The sequence below is a fragment of the Maylandia zebra genome, linkage group LG16, assembly GCF_041146795.1.
Source record: "Maylandia zebra isolate NMK-2024a linkage group LG16, Mzebra_GT3a, whole genome shotgun sequence".
Lineage (NCBI taxonomy): Eukaryota > Metazoa > Chordata > Actinopteri > Cichliformes > Cichlidae > Maylandia > Maylandia zebra.
This window is the reverse complement of record NC_135182.1, coordinates 27,489,373-27,505,039: the sequence shown is the minus strand read 5'-3', so window position 1 is coordinate 27,505,039 and position 15,667 is coordinate 27,489,373. Positions and strand designations below refer to the sequence as shown.

Here is a 15,667-nt window from a genome sequence, read left to right as displayed (position 1 = left end):
TCAGCTGAAGAATTAGAGCTGGTTGCCGTAATGGTTTTTATCTGACACCCATCAATAGCTCTATTGATTTGCAAGTAGGATCGAATCTTGTAAGGACTGAGTGAAAAAAAAATTAAAAATAGATACAAATTTGGCACAAAAATATCAAAGTACTATTGCAGCAAATGCACTTAAGTAAAGTGACATCCGTTAATGATTTTCTCTGTTCCCTAATGCTAAGTGTTTGAATGTTTAATATACCAAAGTCAGAAATGTTTTAAATCTAAATCTCTTCATGTTTTTGTAACAACACTGAACTTGTGCATATATTCTCCAGTTGGTTCTCTGCTTATGTGTAATTCAGAAAAAATCTAATCACATTTTTCTATACAATTTAATCATTTCCTCTCTTAAAGAAACAAACATCAGATGACAAATATACCCCAGAACACCTGCACTACAATATATCAAGATCAGCGACCATCTTTATTGTGTTCAGGTTCTTACCGGGGCTATAAACACCTGTTTATGGATACAAAGAAACAACAGTTTCACATTTCTTTATAACTGATTTTGTCAGAAACACTATGAGGCCAAATAAGGACCAGAGGATCCTGTTCATAAGTTATTAAGGCAGGGAGGGGTCGCATCAGGGACTCCCGCTTTAAATAGAGCTCCAAAGTTTCCAACTTCATTTCCTATGCACAATCAAGCTCAGACCCAAGAGATGGAGGATATTTAAGGTCCGATGAATGGATGTGAGCCAGAAACGGCATTTAATAAAAGCAAAAGACGAGATACAAGTTGATTAATGCAATGAGGAATAATAAAGCCATAGCAGATCTGCGGGGAAATGTAAGGTCTTATTTTCTTTTTCTCTTGACAGGGATTAAGTACAAATATCCCTGCTACTGGTATTAACTTCTGGCAGGATTGCTCTGTTTCATGATCAGTTTTTACTCCAAGTCCTGTATCTCTTCACTAATACAGCTGCAAAAGAGGGAGAGAGAGAAAGACATCATCTTCAGTAATAACAGTAATAAAACATAGCTGATATCATCTACAGGGTTCAAACGATAAGGGTGTTGAAAGGCCTCTGTCGATACACTGAAGTCACTGATAGTTAGGATGGCAACATTCAGTATCTTTAATTTGGCATTTTCCAAGCCATGACTCAATGATTTCTCAGTGTTTCCTGCAGATTTCCTTTCTTATCCTTTGCAACAGCATCGCTAAACCTCTAAACATTACTTATTTATTTTCCATTGAATCCCAGACTAATTAAATTCTTGCAGGGTGAACAGCTCTTTCAGGCAGACTGACCCACATCACCAGTGTGGCTGTAGAGCCCGGGATATATTAAAGTTAAACATATGAGTGTGCACAATCCATAGTTATAGTATTATGAACATTAAAAGTATGCAAATGTTTTTTTTAAGATAAATAAAAAAATAGTTCTGCTCTAATCATGTCAGAGAAACCTAGTAGTTAATAAAAGCACAGCTTGCATATCAAACAAACCCTATTTGAGCAACAACTTCAAGAGAAAATCTCTTATTCTGCATTAGGTTTCCTTTTTAAAAAAAACTCTTCTTCCACTTCCCACACAATGACAAGCACAGCCCCAAACCCTGAACCTTGTGAGGGGCATTTAGTGGGGGTAAACGTCACAGAGTGTAATTAAAGAGGAGCTTGCCCTCAGGAACTCTCCCAGTTGACAAAGCGAGTAAGTGACAGTGTCTGTTTTTTATTTTTTTCCATCAAACCAGCAAATATTGACTTAAAAGAGCATGGCTTAGAGAAATATCAAGTTGTTTCACAAAATTGTTATCACTGTTTGTCAGACACATATAGAATTCTTCTAAAGTGGCCCGTTTTTCATTTCAACTTTTTTCCTCTCGACACAAGTTAAACGACTGTGCTAGAAAAAAGAAAGTCTAAACTAGTATGATTTATGAAATCATCAAATGTGTGTTATCTGTAATTGATCAAAAATATGAACAGAAGCGGTCAATTAGTGGCGTGTTTGTCCTGCTTTATCTGTCCCACTAATGGCACTTCTGGAATAAATATGGTGCCATATCTTATCTGTGGCAATTCTCCATATTCACACCCACAGGAATGGTCCTGTACATCAGGCTATAAGGCCTTGAATCGCTAGATTAATGAGACAGACAAAGGTAAACTTGATTAGAGTAGAGTCACCCCATTCCACCCTTTCTGATTTGTAGTTAATCGCCTTGGATTGATTTAAGCCTTTGATTCTATAAGATCACTTCTGCGCAGCAGAATTTGCACCGACTTGAAGAGAAGAGAAATTTTTCAGCAGGAATTTCCACCTTGTTTTCTATCGACTGCTAATTGACGTTAGATAAAATTCCAAACTAAGAAAAGTCCCGGGAATCATCAATCAAATAGCCATATTCTGCTGTACTCAGACCTATGGAGGACAGCTGCTATATAACAACGGCTGCTAAACAGGACTAATTCTCTAGAATGAAATATGCTGCAGAGGACGGCCATTTACAGGACCGGTATCAGAGCTATATTTCAAGGCCCAGCCGCAGCCTCTGCCCATTAAAGTGTGTGTGATGTATTTTAGGGCCGGTTTATGTCCTGCTCTTTTCTCAAAGAGGGCTACACACTGACATAATGGCTGATAGAAGATGCTTCTGGGCCAGCAGTGGCTCTCCATACAGAGTAAACCAGAGTAGAGGCTATATTATTAAAGAAGATAGACATCTGAAGAGTCAATTTGGCCAAACCGTGTGAATTCAGATTAGAGAAATACCAAAAATGTCATCGCTGCTTTCGTTTTTATTTGCCTTTACAAATAAATGCAAGCACTGGTATCATAAATGTGCATTTAGTGGCTGGGATTAGGTTTATCCCTACCAGCTTTAGTATTCTAGGACACACTAGCATCAGCAAGACTGTTGGAAACCATTTTACAGCAGAATAAAGGTACGCATATGGAAAACAATGCACATTACTTGACCTCCACAGTTGCTATATTTATGGGTTAACACTGCTTCTGTATGTGCACTATCAGCACCTATTACACGTGAAAACAAATGGTGTGAAGTTATGGTCAACAAAATAACAAGGTAATTTCTTTATACGCGTTAGGTGCAGTAGGTGTGACGATGGTATCTCCTAGTGAGCAAAAACAATGCTGTTTTTTAAAATCGTTTTTCTGTTTTACTCTGGTTTAGCTTTTAAATTTTACATGTGATACTTTTTAGCAGTGATATATTAAATTCATTAATTACAGGAGAATTAAAGCAGCTGTGAATGAAGCATATTCTCTGCCTAACAACACGTGCCAAAGACGTTTGCTGAGCCAAGAAAATAATTTTAAAAACAGCCCTACTAGTGGGTACAGCACATAATTTAAGGCATACCAGTAGTCACACTTTGAACACATGGCCTGTTTCCTCATTGCCCCTAAAGATTGAAGACACAACTTAGAAGTTCAGCTCTGATTGCCCGCCAGATGGCCATACCGGAGAGATCACTTTTCTGAGAAAGACTTTCACCTAGAGGCTTCCTCAATCATGTTAAAATTTTACTGCAGCATCTGACATCTGACCAGCGTGCTGCATGGCCAATATGGGAAGAAAGTAGTTATGGAACCCACAGCTTTCTCTGCATCGTCTGCATAATAAAAAGCCCGTGAGTTTCATAAGCAAATAGAAATCTGCATCACGCACCCTTCAAAGACGTGGCTTGTCATTATGGCATCAGCTTATAAGCAGGTGGCAGGAAGTAAATAAAAACAATATCCAGCTAATAATATGACAATACCCAGCTGTTCGGCACTTCTGAGTATAATCAATCACTTGGACAACAAGGTGATCTATAAAAATTTCATCACATTTATCTAGTGGAGAACTTCTACCCTGATAAGACACCAACTGCCACATGAAGTAAATAGTTCTTGAAGAACATTAGTGGCAAGCAGTGTATTGAGGTTGATTATCTCTGTGACTAATGCTCTGTCACTCTGTGGTATGAGAGGGCCCAGCGAGGACCCCCAGTAATGGAGCCTGAGCAGGTGCTGAAAGCCCATTGACATCAGGGGGGAGTGCACTGACAAGAATTTCTGATGAATTTCAATTACTGATCTATTAAAGCTAATGAGGTAAATGAACAGCCAGAATACATTTGCCAGATAGCTTGAGACAAGACCTCAGCCGTTCCACTGGATTTTGTGCGTATGTGGCCACAGCAGATGGCATAACGCCAGTGTAGAAATGAAATAACTGGGCGAGTGGGGGCTGAAAATGTAACAGTCAAATAACCACTGGTAGCTCGGGAATTAAATGCTTAATATTAAGCACACTGATATGGCTAATAAAAGTTTCCACCGTTTGCTGTCATGGCCTTACTGAATGTAGGGATAGCATGCCACCAAGTGGAGTTAGTACAACATAGCATAATGCAGGTTCACCTGCATTTTGAGAGTTGCAGCACCATCTGCAGGCTTTATTGTGAACAGCAGTTTATTTAAATAATAAAAAAAAAAAGATACCCTCTTTGAACTCATGTTTGAACTAGCTAATCATGTGACACCTCATGGATATCAGATTGTGCACAATGATAAATATTGATCAGCTAGTCACATCCTTAATCAGGGTTCAGCAAAGACCTGCCAGCTCAGCATAACTCAATATGTATGATCTATCAGTGATAATTAATGTTATAAAATAAATATTCTTTTTTTGTATTTAGTATCTTTTGGAATTTTTTTTAATCCCATTTGAAAATACATTGTGTCAACTAAGACTATACCAAAAGTTGTCTTCATTTTGCTAATAAATAAAGTGCTTTGTTATTTTTTTATACTGTAAGATAAAAATGAAAAAGGTTAAATCTGCTGCAAACCATAATGTCATATTAACACTGATTTAAAAAAAAAATATTACGGAATAGCTGCCTAATTAGGCTACAGATGCTGCATATGTGAAACAACACTGGCATCCAATGTTTCTTTAGGTTTAAGATTCAACTGAGAACAAAACAACCTTGATGGCTGAAAAAAAAAAAATGTAAATATAGAGCAATAACTGGAAAACTTTGTAAAGCCGGGTGATTATTTTCTGTGGCTCTATCACAAGAGCTGACATTTTCCACACATTAGAGCTGTTCTAACTGTAAAGATATAGATTATAGAGACTTTATCTTAAAAGGTCATACCGATACTAAACTTGCTTACAGATTCGAAAAAGGCCAACGTTTGATCAAAGCGACTTAGTAGCTAAACGTATGTGTCTTCTTGTACAGCCACAACTTTTACTCACTCGAGATAAACTGAACTATATTGATTTTATTCATTCTTTCTGACAAACTTACAGAATAAAGATCCAGCGGAATAGATGGACACTTCTCCACAGCATATATTTAAGCATGAACAAGAATGCAGCTCAGATCGCTGTTGAACAACACTTTGCCATCCTTCTCTGCGCTGCACTTTCTCCTTAGAAGATCTAACATGCCCGCTCTGATCTCTGGGGTGAAGGACTCGTGGAATTTGTCGCTTCCTGTCATGAAACTCAGCAGGCGTTCTCCATGGCAGCTGCCTGGATTGAAGCACTCGGTAATGTCGAAGGCGTTGGGAGCTGAATGCTCATCGTATTTCAGACCCAGGCTCTTCAGACAGGCAATGACCTCTGCTGATGAACGGTACTCTTTAATGACACCTACACACAGCTCCTTGCTGTAAGTCTTCCACAAGGTGTCCCATCCACTGTTGGCTGGATAGTGTGATATTGAAAATCACATACATTTCTGAATAAAAAAATACTTCAAACAAAAGTAGTCAAGAGGATTTACTCAAAATATAAAAGTAAAAAGTAGCTCCTTGAAGGCCAGCTATGTGCAAACCTAACAGAACTTCATTATAAATATAATAACTCAATATTATTAATGGAATATAAACTTTAATTCAACTTAAATTTAAACCTAAAGTAGCTGTTTTTAAGTTTCCCCTTCAAATGCATTAAATACAAAACAAAAATGCTCAGATATGGATTTTATATACAAAATATAACCCCAAGAGGGCACCATTGTTCCAGCGCAAAGAGAAAAATATGTTTGAAACAAGGCTCATCTCTGGTAAAAACAGGAGCATAAAACAAATATGTTCTCAAAAATGTATAGTATACTTTATTTACATTCACACAATCTGAATTTGACACCTTTAAACTGTTATACTGCGGACTAATTAATTAAGGATAATTAAAATCAAGTTCGGCTTACCTGCTTCGACGATGATCATAAGTCTGCCGTTAGCTTTTAGAAGGCTGTGGTAAAAGCTGATAGTTTCACAAAGGTTTTCCACATAATAGATCATCTGTACGGGGGAACATTATGGGGAGAACTTTCTAAAGCTTGAATGAATTAAGTGTTATCATTTACAATAAATCTGCTAGGACATTTCGTCAGAGGTTGCTTGACAATTTATCACACTAATTACACATTTATCTGTCAGAATACACTCTACTCCCACTGCGGTCCCCACTGAATTCAAGCAGCAGTGCAGGATTTAGTGAGGACCCAAATATATCTCATTGTTAACAGAGTCAGACAAGGATATTACACTTTACAATACTTATACTTTATAGTTTGCAGTAGATTTTAGCTCACCACAATCCCACCTTAGGCGAGAAGACAAGACACCATAGAGTGACAAAGCAAATTCTAGAATTCCCGCTATTCTTTTGCCATGAATCTGCAGAAGGAAAACTCGTAATACCTGAATCATGTGTATGAAATCAAATTTCTTCATCTCGCCCTTCGTTTTCACTTGCTTTACATAGTCCTCGCTGCTCATGATGTTCCAGCCAAATGGGATCTTCTGAAGACTGGCAGTCTTTGCTACCAAAGCTTTAAGATGAACAAAACCAAATAGCCATCAATAACATTGAGATCTATGCTTATGTATATGCGATACATCAAAACACTGATTACACTGAGATAAAACGCTGGCAGACATCATGTAAGAGAATGAACTACTTTAAGAACATATAAAGAAAAGTAAAAATAAATATGGGGAGATGCGATTGTAGTCTTCTTCGTTGGTGTACATGAGAAGACCACAAAACAAAGAACCAAAAAACAGCTGATGCATTCACATGAAAGTAACATCAGCAGACGTATCAGTAGTTTGGGGTTTGTTCCTATGCATAACAACAGAGCAGCCACCAGGCCCAGGCTCTTCCAGCAGCCACCAGGCACAGGCTCCTGCAGCAGCCACCAGGCCCAGGATCCTCCTGCAGCAGCCACCAGGCCCAGGATCCTCCTGCAGCAGCCACCAGGCCCAGGATCCTCCTGCAGCAGCCACCAGGCCCAGGATCCTCCAGCAGCCACCAGGCCCAGGATCCTCCAGCAGCCACCAGGCCCAGGCTCTTCCAGCAGCCACTAGGCCCAGGATCCTACTGCTCCACCAGGCCCAGGATCCTCCAGCAGCCACTGGGCCCAGGATCCTCCAGCAGCCACCAGGCCCAGGCTCTTCCAGCAGCCACTAGGCCCAGGATCCTACTGCTCCACCAGGCCCAGGCTCTTCCAGCAGCCACCAGGCCCAGGATCCTCCAGCAGCCACCAGGCCCAGGCTCTTCCAGCAGCCACTAGGCCCAGGATCCTACTGCTCCACCAGGCCCAGGATCCTCCAGCAGCCACTGGGCCCAGGATCCTCTAGCAAGGCACCAACAAGTAAATCAACAGTGACAAGACGGTGAACGGAGCGAGCAAGACAACAAGCTCAATGGGGCCTAAGAGAACACCGAACGCCGATGAAATTGAGGACATCAAAAAGTCATTGGACTTTCTAACTGAGGAAACATCGGCTATCAAGCTACAACAGAAATATATCCTAGACTTAGTCGAGGAAATAAGGTCGCTACGTAACCAGAATGCAGAGAAGGAGAAACGGATCGTCTATCTGGAGAGCAGGGTCGCGGACCTGGAGCAATATACCAGAATGAACGACGTGATCATCACAGGGCTGTACATAAAACCCCGGTCATATGCTCGGGCTGTGACTGCTGGCAGTAAAGAGGAGCAAGGAGATCTGGATGGGAGCTCTGCGGAGCAACAAGTAGCTGGTTTCTTGCAGTCGAAAGGGATCGACCTGGACTGTAATAACATCGAGGCATGCCACCCCTTGCCCAGGAGAAATGCTAGTGATAAACCAGCTATCATCATAAGATTTGTAAACAGGAAACACAAGAATGCACTGCTGAAGCAGGGGAGGAAACTAAAAGGATCGAACGTCTACATGAATGACCATCTAACCAAATCCAATGCTGACATAGCGAAGAAAGCACGATACCTAAAGAAACTGGGTAAAATTCAGAACACCTGGACTGCAAACTGTAAAATATTTATAAAGCTCAACGGTACACCGGAGGAAGCCAAGGTGCTGGTCATCAAATGCATCCAGGATCTGGAAAAATATTAACAGGTCACTTGACTACAAAGGCAAGGAGCGGGACAAACAATCTACAGTCATCAAAGCAGGTAATAGAAGACAACAACGGAAGCTAAAGCGTAACGTATTCAAGGATGAAACAATCAATTAATTCATTATCTGGGAATTATACATTGCTACCACAAAGGATTGCTAATCAGGAGATAAATTCACCAGTAAACACGGAATACAAAACACACTTCACAGAGCAGGACATTGATCCAGAACTGAACTTTTTTAACATCAAAAATACCTGCTACTATCATACTGAAGAACAATTCAACAAAACTGTCAAGGTCAACGGCAAAATATCTATAATCCACTTTAATAGTAGAAGTTTATATGCAAATTTTCACAAAATAAGGGAATATTTAAGAAAATTTACACATCCATTCAGTGTGATTGCAGTATCTGAAACATGGATTAATAAACAGAAAGGAGAGGACTTTGTAATAGATGGATATGAATTAAATCTTACAAATAGAAAGAATAAGAATGGCGGTGGTGTGGCCTTGTTTGTGGATAAAAATTTAAAATACAAGATGGTAGAAAAAATGACGGTGGCGGTAGATAATATATTAGAGTGTGTAACAATAGAAATTAGTATGGGAAAAGAGAAAAATGTCATTGTAAGCTGTATATATAGAACACCAGGTTCTAATATTGAAATTTTTAAGGAGTGGGTAGATAAAACATTCATTAGGACAAATCAAAAAGTCATGTTCATTTGTGGGGATTTTAACATAGATCTACTAAATCCAAACAAGCAGAGAGCGACAGAGGAATTTATTAATACAATGTATAGCTTGGGACTTTTTCCAGTGATCACTAAGCCCAGCAGGATTAAAGCACAGTCGGCAACCCTAATAGACAATATATTTACTAATGAAATAGAAAATAGAACCATAAGTGGTCTCCTAATTAATGACATCAGTGATCATCTACCTGTTTTTATAGTGTATAACAGCAATTACAGGAAGGTTAAACAGCAAAACACAATAAAATACAAACGAGTGAGAACAGAAGAGTCAATAAACGCATTCAAAAGTGATTTACTCAAGCAAGAATGGGAGATGCCGTATAAGGAAAAAAATATTGATAAAGCTTATGAGATTTTTTTAGGAAAATTTAAACTGTTATATAATAGTCATTGCCCAGTAAAGAAATATAGTAAAAAACAAAAATATGCAGAGTGCCCATGGATTACAAAAGGATTGCAAAATGCATGTAAGAAGAAAAATACCTTATACAGAGAATTTATAATGAACAGAAGCACAGAAGCTGAAAATAAATACAAGAAATATAAAAATAAATTAACGAGTATTTTAAGGTCATGTAAAAAGGAATACTATGAAAAATTACTGATTATGAATAAAAATAATATTAAAGGGATCTGGAAAACATTAAATACCATCATCAAAAAGGGCTCGGGGCAGGCAGACTATCCTTCGTATTTCGCAAATAATGATAGAAATATTACTAATATGAGAGATGTGGTAAATGAGTTCAATAAATTCTTTGTAAGTGTTGGGCCAGACTTGGCTGAAACAATTCCTGATATAACAGATTCTGTAGAGAAAGAAACTAGACTCATTGACCGCAATCCTCATTCAATGTTCTTAACGGCGGTGGAAGAAATGGAAATCATTGATATTGTTGGGAAATCACAAACAAAAAAACTCTACAGACTCTGACGACATTGATATGGAAATCGTTAAGAGAGTGATAGAGGGCATTTCCAAACCCTTAACACACATTTGCAATTTGTCCTTACAAACTGGTACATTCCCAAAACAAATGAAAACAGCTAAAGTAACACCACTGTTTAAAAATGGTGACAGACACCAATTCACAAATTATAGGCCTGTCTCTCTACTTTCTCAATTTTCAAAAATACTGGAAAAAGTCTTTAGTAATAGACTTGACAAATTTATAGATAAACACAAAATAATAACGGATAGTCAGTATGGTTTCAGATCAAATAGATCAACATCATTGGCATTAATGGAACTGATCGAAAATATCACCAACAATATAGATAAAAGACAATGTATAGTTAGTGTATTCATTGACCTAAAAAAAGCTTTTGACACAATTAATCATGACATATTACTTGATAAACTGGAGTACTACGGCATTAGAGGAGTGGTGTTAGAATGGGTAAAGAGTTATTTGAGAGACAGGCAGCAATTTGTGAAAATTGGGGAATATCAATCAGAGTGTATGGACATTGTTTGTGGAGTTCCGCAGGGGTCAGTATTGGGACCAAAGCTGTTTATCCTCTATATCAATGATATATGCAGAACATCAGATATACTACAGTTTATTCTATTTGCAGATGATACAAATATTTTTTGTGCTGGAGAGAACTTACAGCAGCTTTTGGAAATTGTCACACAAGAAATGATTAAACTGAAAACATGGTTTGATAGAAATAAGCTATCATTAAATTTGGAAAAAACTACATTTATGTTATTCGGAAATTGTAAAAAAGATGCAGGAGCAAAATTATTAGTAAACAATGTTGAAATAGAGCAAGTTTCGGATACAAAATTTCTGGGTGTGATAATAGATAACAAAATCTGCTGGAAACCTCACATAAAGCATATACAAGCCAAACTGTCAAGAAGCATCTCCGTACTAAGTAAAGTTAAATATTTTTTGCCTTCCAAATCACTCCGGGTACTTTATTGTTCACTTATATTGCCATATTTGGAATACTGTGTGGAAATTTGGGGAAACACATATAAAACTGCACTTCAACCAATATGTAAAATTAAAAAAAAAGCAATCAGGATGATTAATAAAGCAGGATTTAGAGACCATACTAACATCATGTTTTTGAAATTAAAAATACTGAAGTTTATGGATCTTATAAAATATAAAACTGCAAAAATTATGTACAAGGCCAGATACAATATGTTACCAGGAAATATACAGAGGATGTTCTATGACAGAGAAGGAGACTATGAATTGAGGGGGAAATTGAATCTAAGGATTCTTAAAGCACGGTTAAAACCTTTTGTGTCACTATTTATGGGGTAAAACTGTGGAATAGTTTTACTATAGATCTACAGCAATGCTCAGGAATTAGTAAGTTCATGAAAATACTTCGAAAACTGATTTTGGAAGAATATGATACCGATAAAGATGATCACCCATTGTATGTATAAAAATATCAAATTATATCCAAATTATATCAATCACGGTAGCCAAGTTTATATAGGTTCTCCTCGTGTATCGTGTGGAGTATGTGATGATGGGAATTAGGTGAATTATGTGGGATCAATAAGATGTTGAGCAGGGGTAGGAATTAATAAGTATGTTCATACTTCTTCCTACTCCTTTTCAGACCAAACATTGTTACATTATGTCAGACGATTTTGTTTTATTTCATTATATATTTTTTGTTTATCTGAACACATACGTGTGTGTGTGTATATCTACATATATATTCGTATCTGTAAATGAAAATATATGTAGTGTGTATATATTGTTTTTTGTTTTATATGTCTGAAACAAATAAAGATACAATACAATACAATACAATACAATACAAGTGAAACAAATGATTTCAGATGACGATGTATGCACGTTTTACACAATTTTCAGGTACTGCAACACAAATGAGTGCATGATGAATTTTAACAACACACAAAGTAACTACTTCTTTTGGCATTTTGAGAAAGCTCTAAATGTCAGCTGATAATGTTAGTACTTTCACTACTGGCACTAATACATCGGCTTTTCAGAAAGGTAAAGAAGAGCCTGAAGAGGAAACCCATCTGAAAATAGAGTAAAAATATTTCAACATGTGGTGTGAATGTGAATGGTTAATACCTTTGAAGTTGTCTGAGAGTTCAGAGCTGCCCTCCACAATGTCAGCAGTAATAGGAACAGCAGGGAATACAGACTGCAGCAGTGTGAGGATCTGAGCATCCACCTCACCTGGGGGGAAAAAAAAAAAAAAATCAGGAAGTGAAGAAGATTTTGAACACCTGTGGCTCCACATAACGCTTTAAAATGAAAATGCTCCAAAACATATAGTATAGAACACTTTAAAAAAAACCTGAAATTTATTTAGAAAAGTCAAAAATATATATAACGCAGATGTGTGTAATACTTCTTATCATTCTGATCAACAGAATCATTAACAGTTTGTTGTTTGATGTCATTGTGCAATAACCGGAGTGATCTATGACCTATATTGATCATATGTGGAGCCAAGTGCAATCTGCAATAGCTTTGACAGTGACTTTAATGTATTAATGCCCCCACAGACACTGTTATTATGAATTCTCTTTGTTGCACGCCTTTGAAGGGCATGGTAATCAGTTTAATTGGAGCTTTTTAACAGCGATTCTCAAACTTTTTCTGGCATGTCTCACTTCAGAAACCAAAAAAAAAAAAAAAGTATCCAGGATTACATTTTAGTGAAATAAAGGTCAGCATGACAACATCAGAAAACTCTTTTCTTCAAAAAACCCTGTTCGTTCAGCTGCTCCACTTTAATCTGTGGGGACTGCCACAGAGAACCACTGGTTTAAAACAAGTAAATATGTGATGGTCTTGAGTCTTTGACCCGTTTTTGAGTTTGTTATTTTGTTTTTGCAGAATATTAAGATGCTGATATTCAGTTTAGAGTGCCTCTGAGTTTTGTTAAGTTCTAGTTCCTAGCCCTTGTTTAATCATTTAGATCCCTCTCATGGCCAGTCTCTCAGTCTTGCTTCTGTGTCTTCTCCAACGTCTCCTGTGTAAGTTATTTGTGCCTCCTTGTGTAGTCCATCATGTCTGGTTATGCATGTTAAGTTCTCTCGCTCCCCCTGTTGCCTGCATTTAGTCAGTCTGTGTCTCAGTGTGTGTTTCTCATAATTCCTTTGTTAGCCTCCTGTGCTGTGTGCGTTATGTTCAGTTTTGCTTCCTTGTCTCATTAGTTAGATTACTTTCAGCTGTGTTCCCACCTGTGTTCTGTTCCCTGATTTCCCCTTGTGTGCATTTATGTCTGCATCTCCCTCATACTCTGGCTGTTTGTTAGTTTCCTAGTTTTCCCCAGTTTGGTTTCATGTCCTCTGTATTTCCAGTAATAAAGCTTAAAGAGTTTTGAGTTCAGTCCTGTTTGTGAGCCTGCATTTTGGGCAGTGTTCCTGCCCACTTCACACTGCCACATGACAAAATAAGCCAGAACTACCACAGCACACATATACAATGGTCAGTAATGCTACTACAATTAATATTACACTTATTGTTATATTTGATCACATACCTCCACCACTTCCAACACCAAGAACGCTCAGGCTGCTTTTACCCTCTCCAATCCTGCATCAAAAATAAGAACGTTAATAAACCGTTAAAGAAAGTGTACAGTATGTGTGTCACAAGATGTATGCTGGAAAATTACGGTCTTACAAAATTGCACTATGGAGCCTCTGTGTTATAGCTGTCTAATTTATTATGGCTGGTGCTAGGCTGGATCATTGAATAGATGGGTTGGCAGCTCAGTGGGTTGTACACAGCTCAGCTGCTTGCTTAATTTTTAAAACAGCTTCACTCCTGAATGGTGGTCTAAAAAGAGCATCTAAGAAGTGACTGTTTGAAAGCATGGATGTTTTCTTTTGTGAAAAAACTAATTACAGAGCTCAAAGCAAGAGCATTATGACAGCTGCTTTTCAAAACGATCAGCCCAAACCTCTAAACGATCACAAAATCTAAAAGGAAAATATGAAAATGTAAAAGCTGAAAGCCATACATCTTTTGTTATTAAGCATTTCACCTCTACTTACAATATGGAATTTAATCTATTGCAAACTATCAGACTACAGAATATCTCAAAGCATTTTTCATTTAATAAATAAGTTGGTGAGGTACATTTAGTTAAGTAAACAGTAGATGTTTGTGCTATCAAGTGAATAAAGACAAGTGTAAAGGATAAACTGCAAGTGTACTGTTGAATTCTTTCAGGGGGTTTATTAAAAAAATGACCAGTCTTGCTGAGCACAAGTTAACATTATTTCAATAGACAAATTGTGGATATTCAGGAGATCATGGTGAAAAGAAACTTTTTATAAGAGGGCTGTGCGGCAGTGAAAGAGACAAGAAACCCTTCTTCTAGTCTTCCCGTCTGTTTTAAATAGCTGTGTGACAAATACGGATAAAAATGTAATAACCAATCACAGCATAGCATCATCCATCAGGCTGATCCAATTTAGCACCAAATGGGTTGTTTTGACATAGTAGGGACAATCTGAAAGAAATTGAGTTTTTGAATGAAAATTCAGATTGTGTGCGTGCACTGCAGCTTGCATGAAATTGTAGGCAATTTCTTCTGCCTTTAAAAAGACATTTTGAAGTTATCTGCACAGACCCTGGTGGGCTAAATTACCCCATTCCCTAAAACAGCACGTAACATAAGGAAGGCAACAATTTAAGCCTGGCTAACTAAATGGATAAATGCTCAAACGACTTTCCATAAACTAGCAGAGACCATACTGTGGTGGAACTTCAGGCGGTATAAAGCATCTACTGTTGACAAGTGGAGGACACAGATGCAACTTACGTCAAAGTTTTCACATTCCAACCCTTGAGTACAGTCATTACTGTAGTGCTGCATGAGCAGTCTGTCCCCTACTCTTAGCTTGGAATATGGGTTATTACTTCAAGCATTTCATTTCCTGCTGTACCTTTTAAATTCTCTTGCTAGGAGATTGTTAACACACTGCACAATGGCCTTGTGCTCTCCTGAGTGTTCCAGATAGAACTGGAAAATGTGGACATTGTCACCCTCATAACAAGTGTGCTGTGCTTCTGCAGCCATGACTGATTCCTGCAATGCACAGAAATCAAAAACAACAACATAATCAAGTTGCTCACCACACTTTAATTATATAGTTACATCATAAGAATAATAAAAAAAAAAATACCTTAAATAGCTGTAGCCTCTGTGGAAATAGAGTTCTTCCCCTTCTTTTGAGTTGCACACTTTACATTCCCTCCCACAAAGTGGGCTGGCTTCAAAGTAGTCTCTCTAAAGCACAAATAGTGGGCGTCCTGAACTGTTGGACTGGTTGTGGCGAATGAGGGCAGAGACCCAACTGCTCTCCCCCTTCTTTTAAGTTGTGGTGTTTCTCTTCTCTTCCACAAATGGGCTGGGCTTCAACATTTTCTCTGTAGAACAGAAATAGTGGGCTTTCCTCAACCTGTTCAACTGGCCTCACCTGCCCT

At 37.9% G+C, this 15,667-nt stretch overlaps 1 protein-coding gene across 2 annotated transcripts; it reads right to left on the bottom strand.

Moving 5' to 3' along the window:
- Positions 1-723: 723 nt before the first annotated feature.
- On the bottom strand, positions 724-15,562 carry LOC101475481 (histamine N-methyltransferase). 2 transcript variants are annotated; one of them, XM_004563116.6, is made up of 8 exons: positions 15,367-15,562; positions 15,127-15,269; positions 13,713-13,765; positions 12,290-12,397; positions 6,737-6,867; positions 6,241-6,334; positions 5,335-5,735; positions 724-969 (listed from the first exon to the last, which is right to left on the bottom strand). In XM_004563116.6, the coding sequence occupies exons 2-7, from the start codon at positions 15,258-15,260 to the stop codon at positions 5,383-5,385; spliced, it is 873 nt and encodes a 290-aa protein (XP_004563173.1). In that variant the 5' UTR covers positions 15,261-15,269; positions 15,367-15,562; the 3' UTR covers positions 724-969; positions 5,335-5,382. The 2 variants fall into 2 exon arrangements, with proteins under 2 accessions (XP_004563173.1, XP_012777831.1); XM_012922377.4 differs by lacking the exon at positions 724-969 and having other exon boundaries at positions 5,289-5,735.
- Positions 15,563-15,667: the final 105 nt, after the last annotated feature.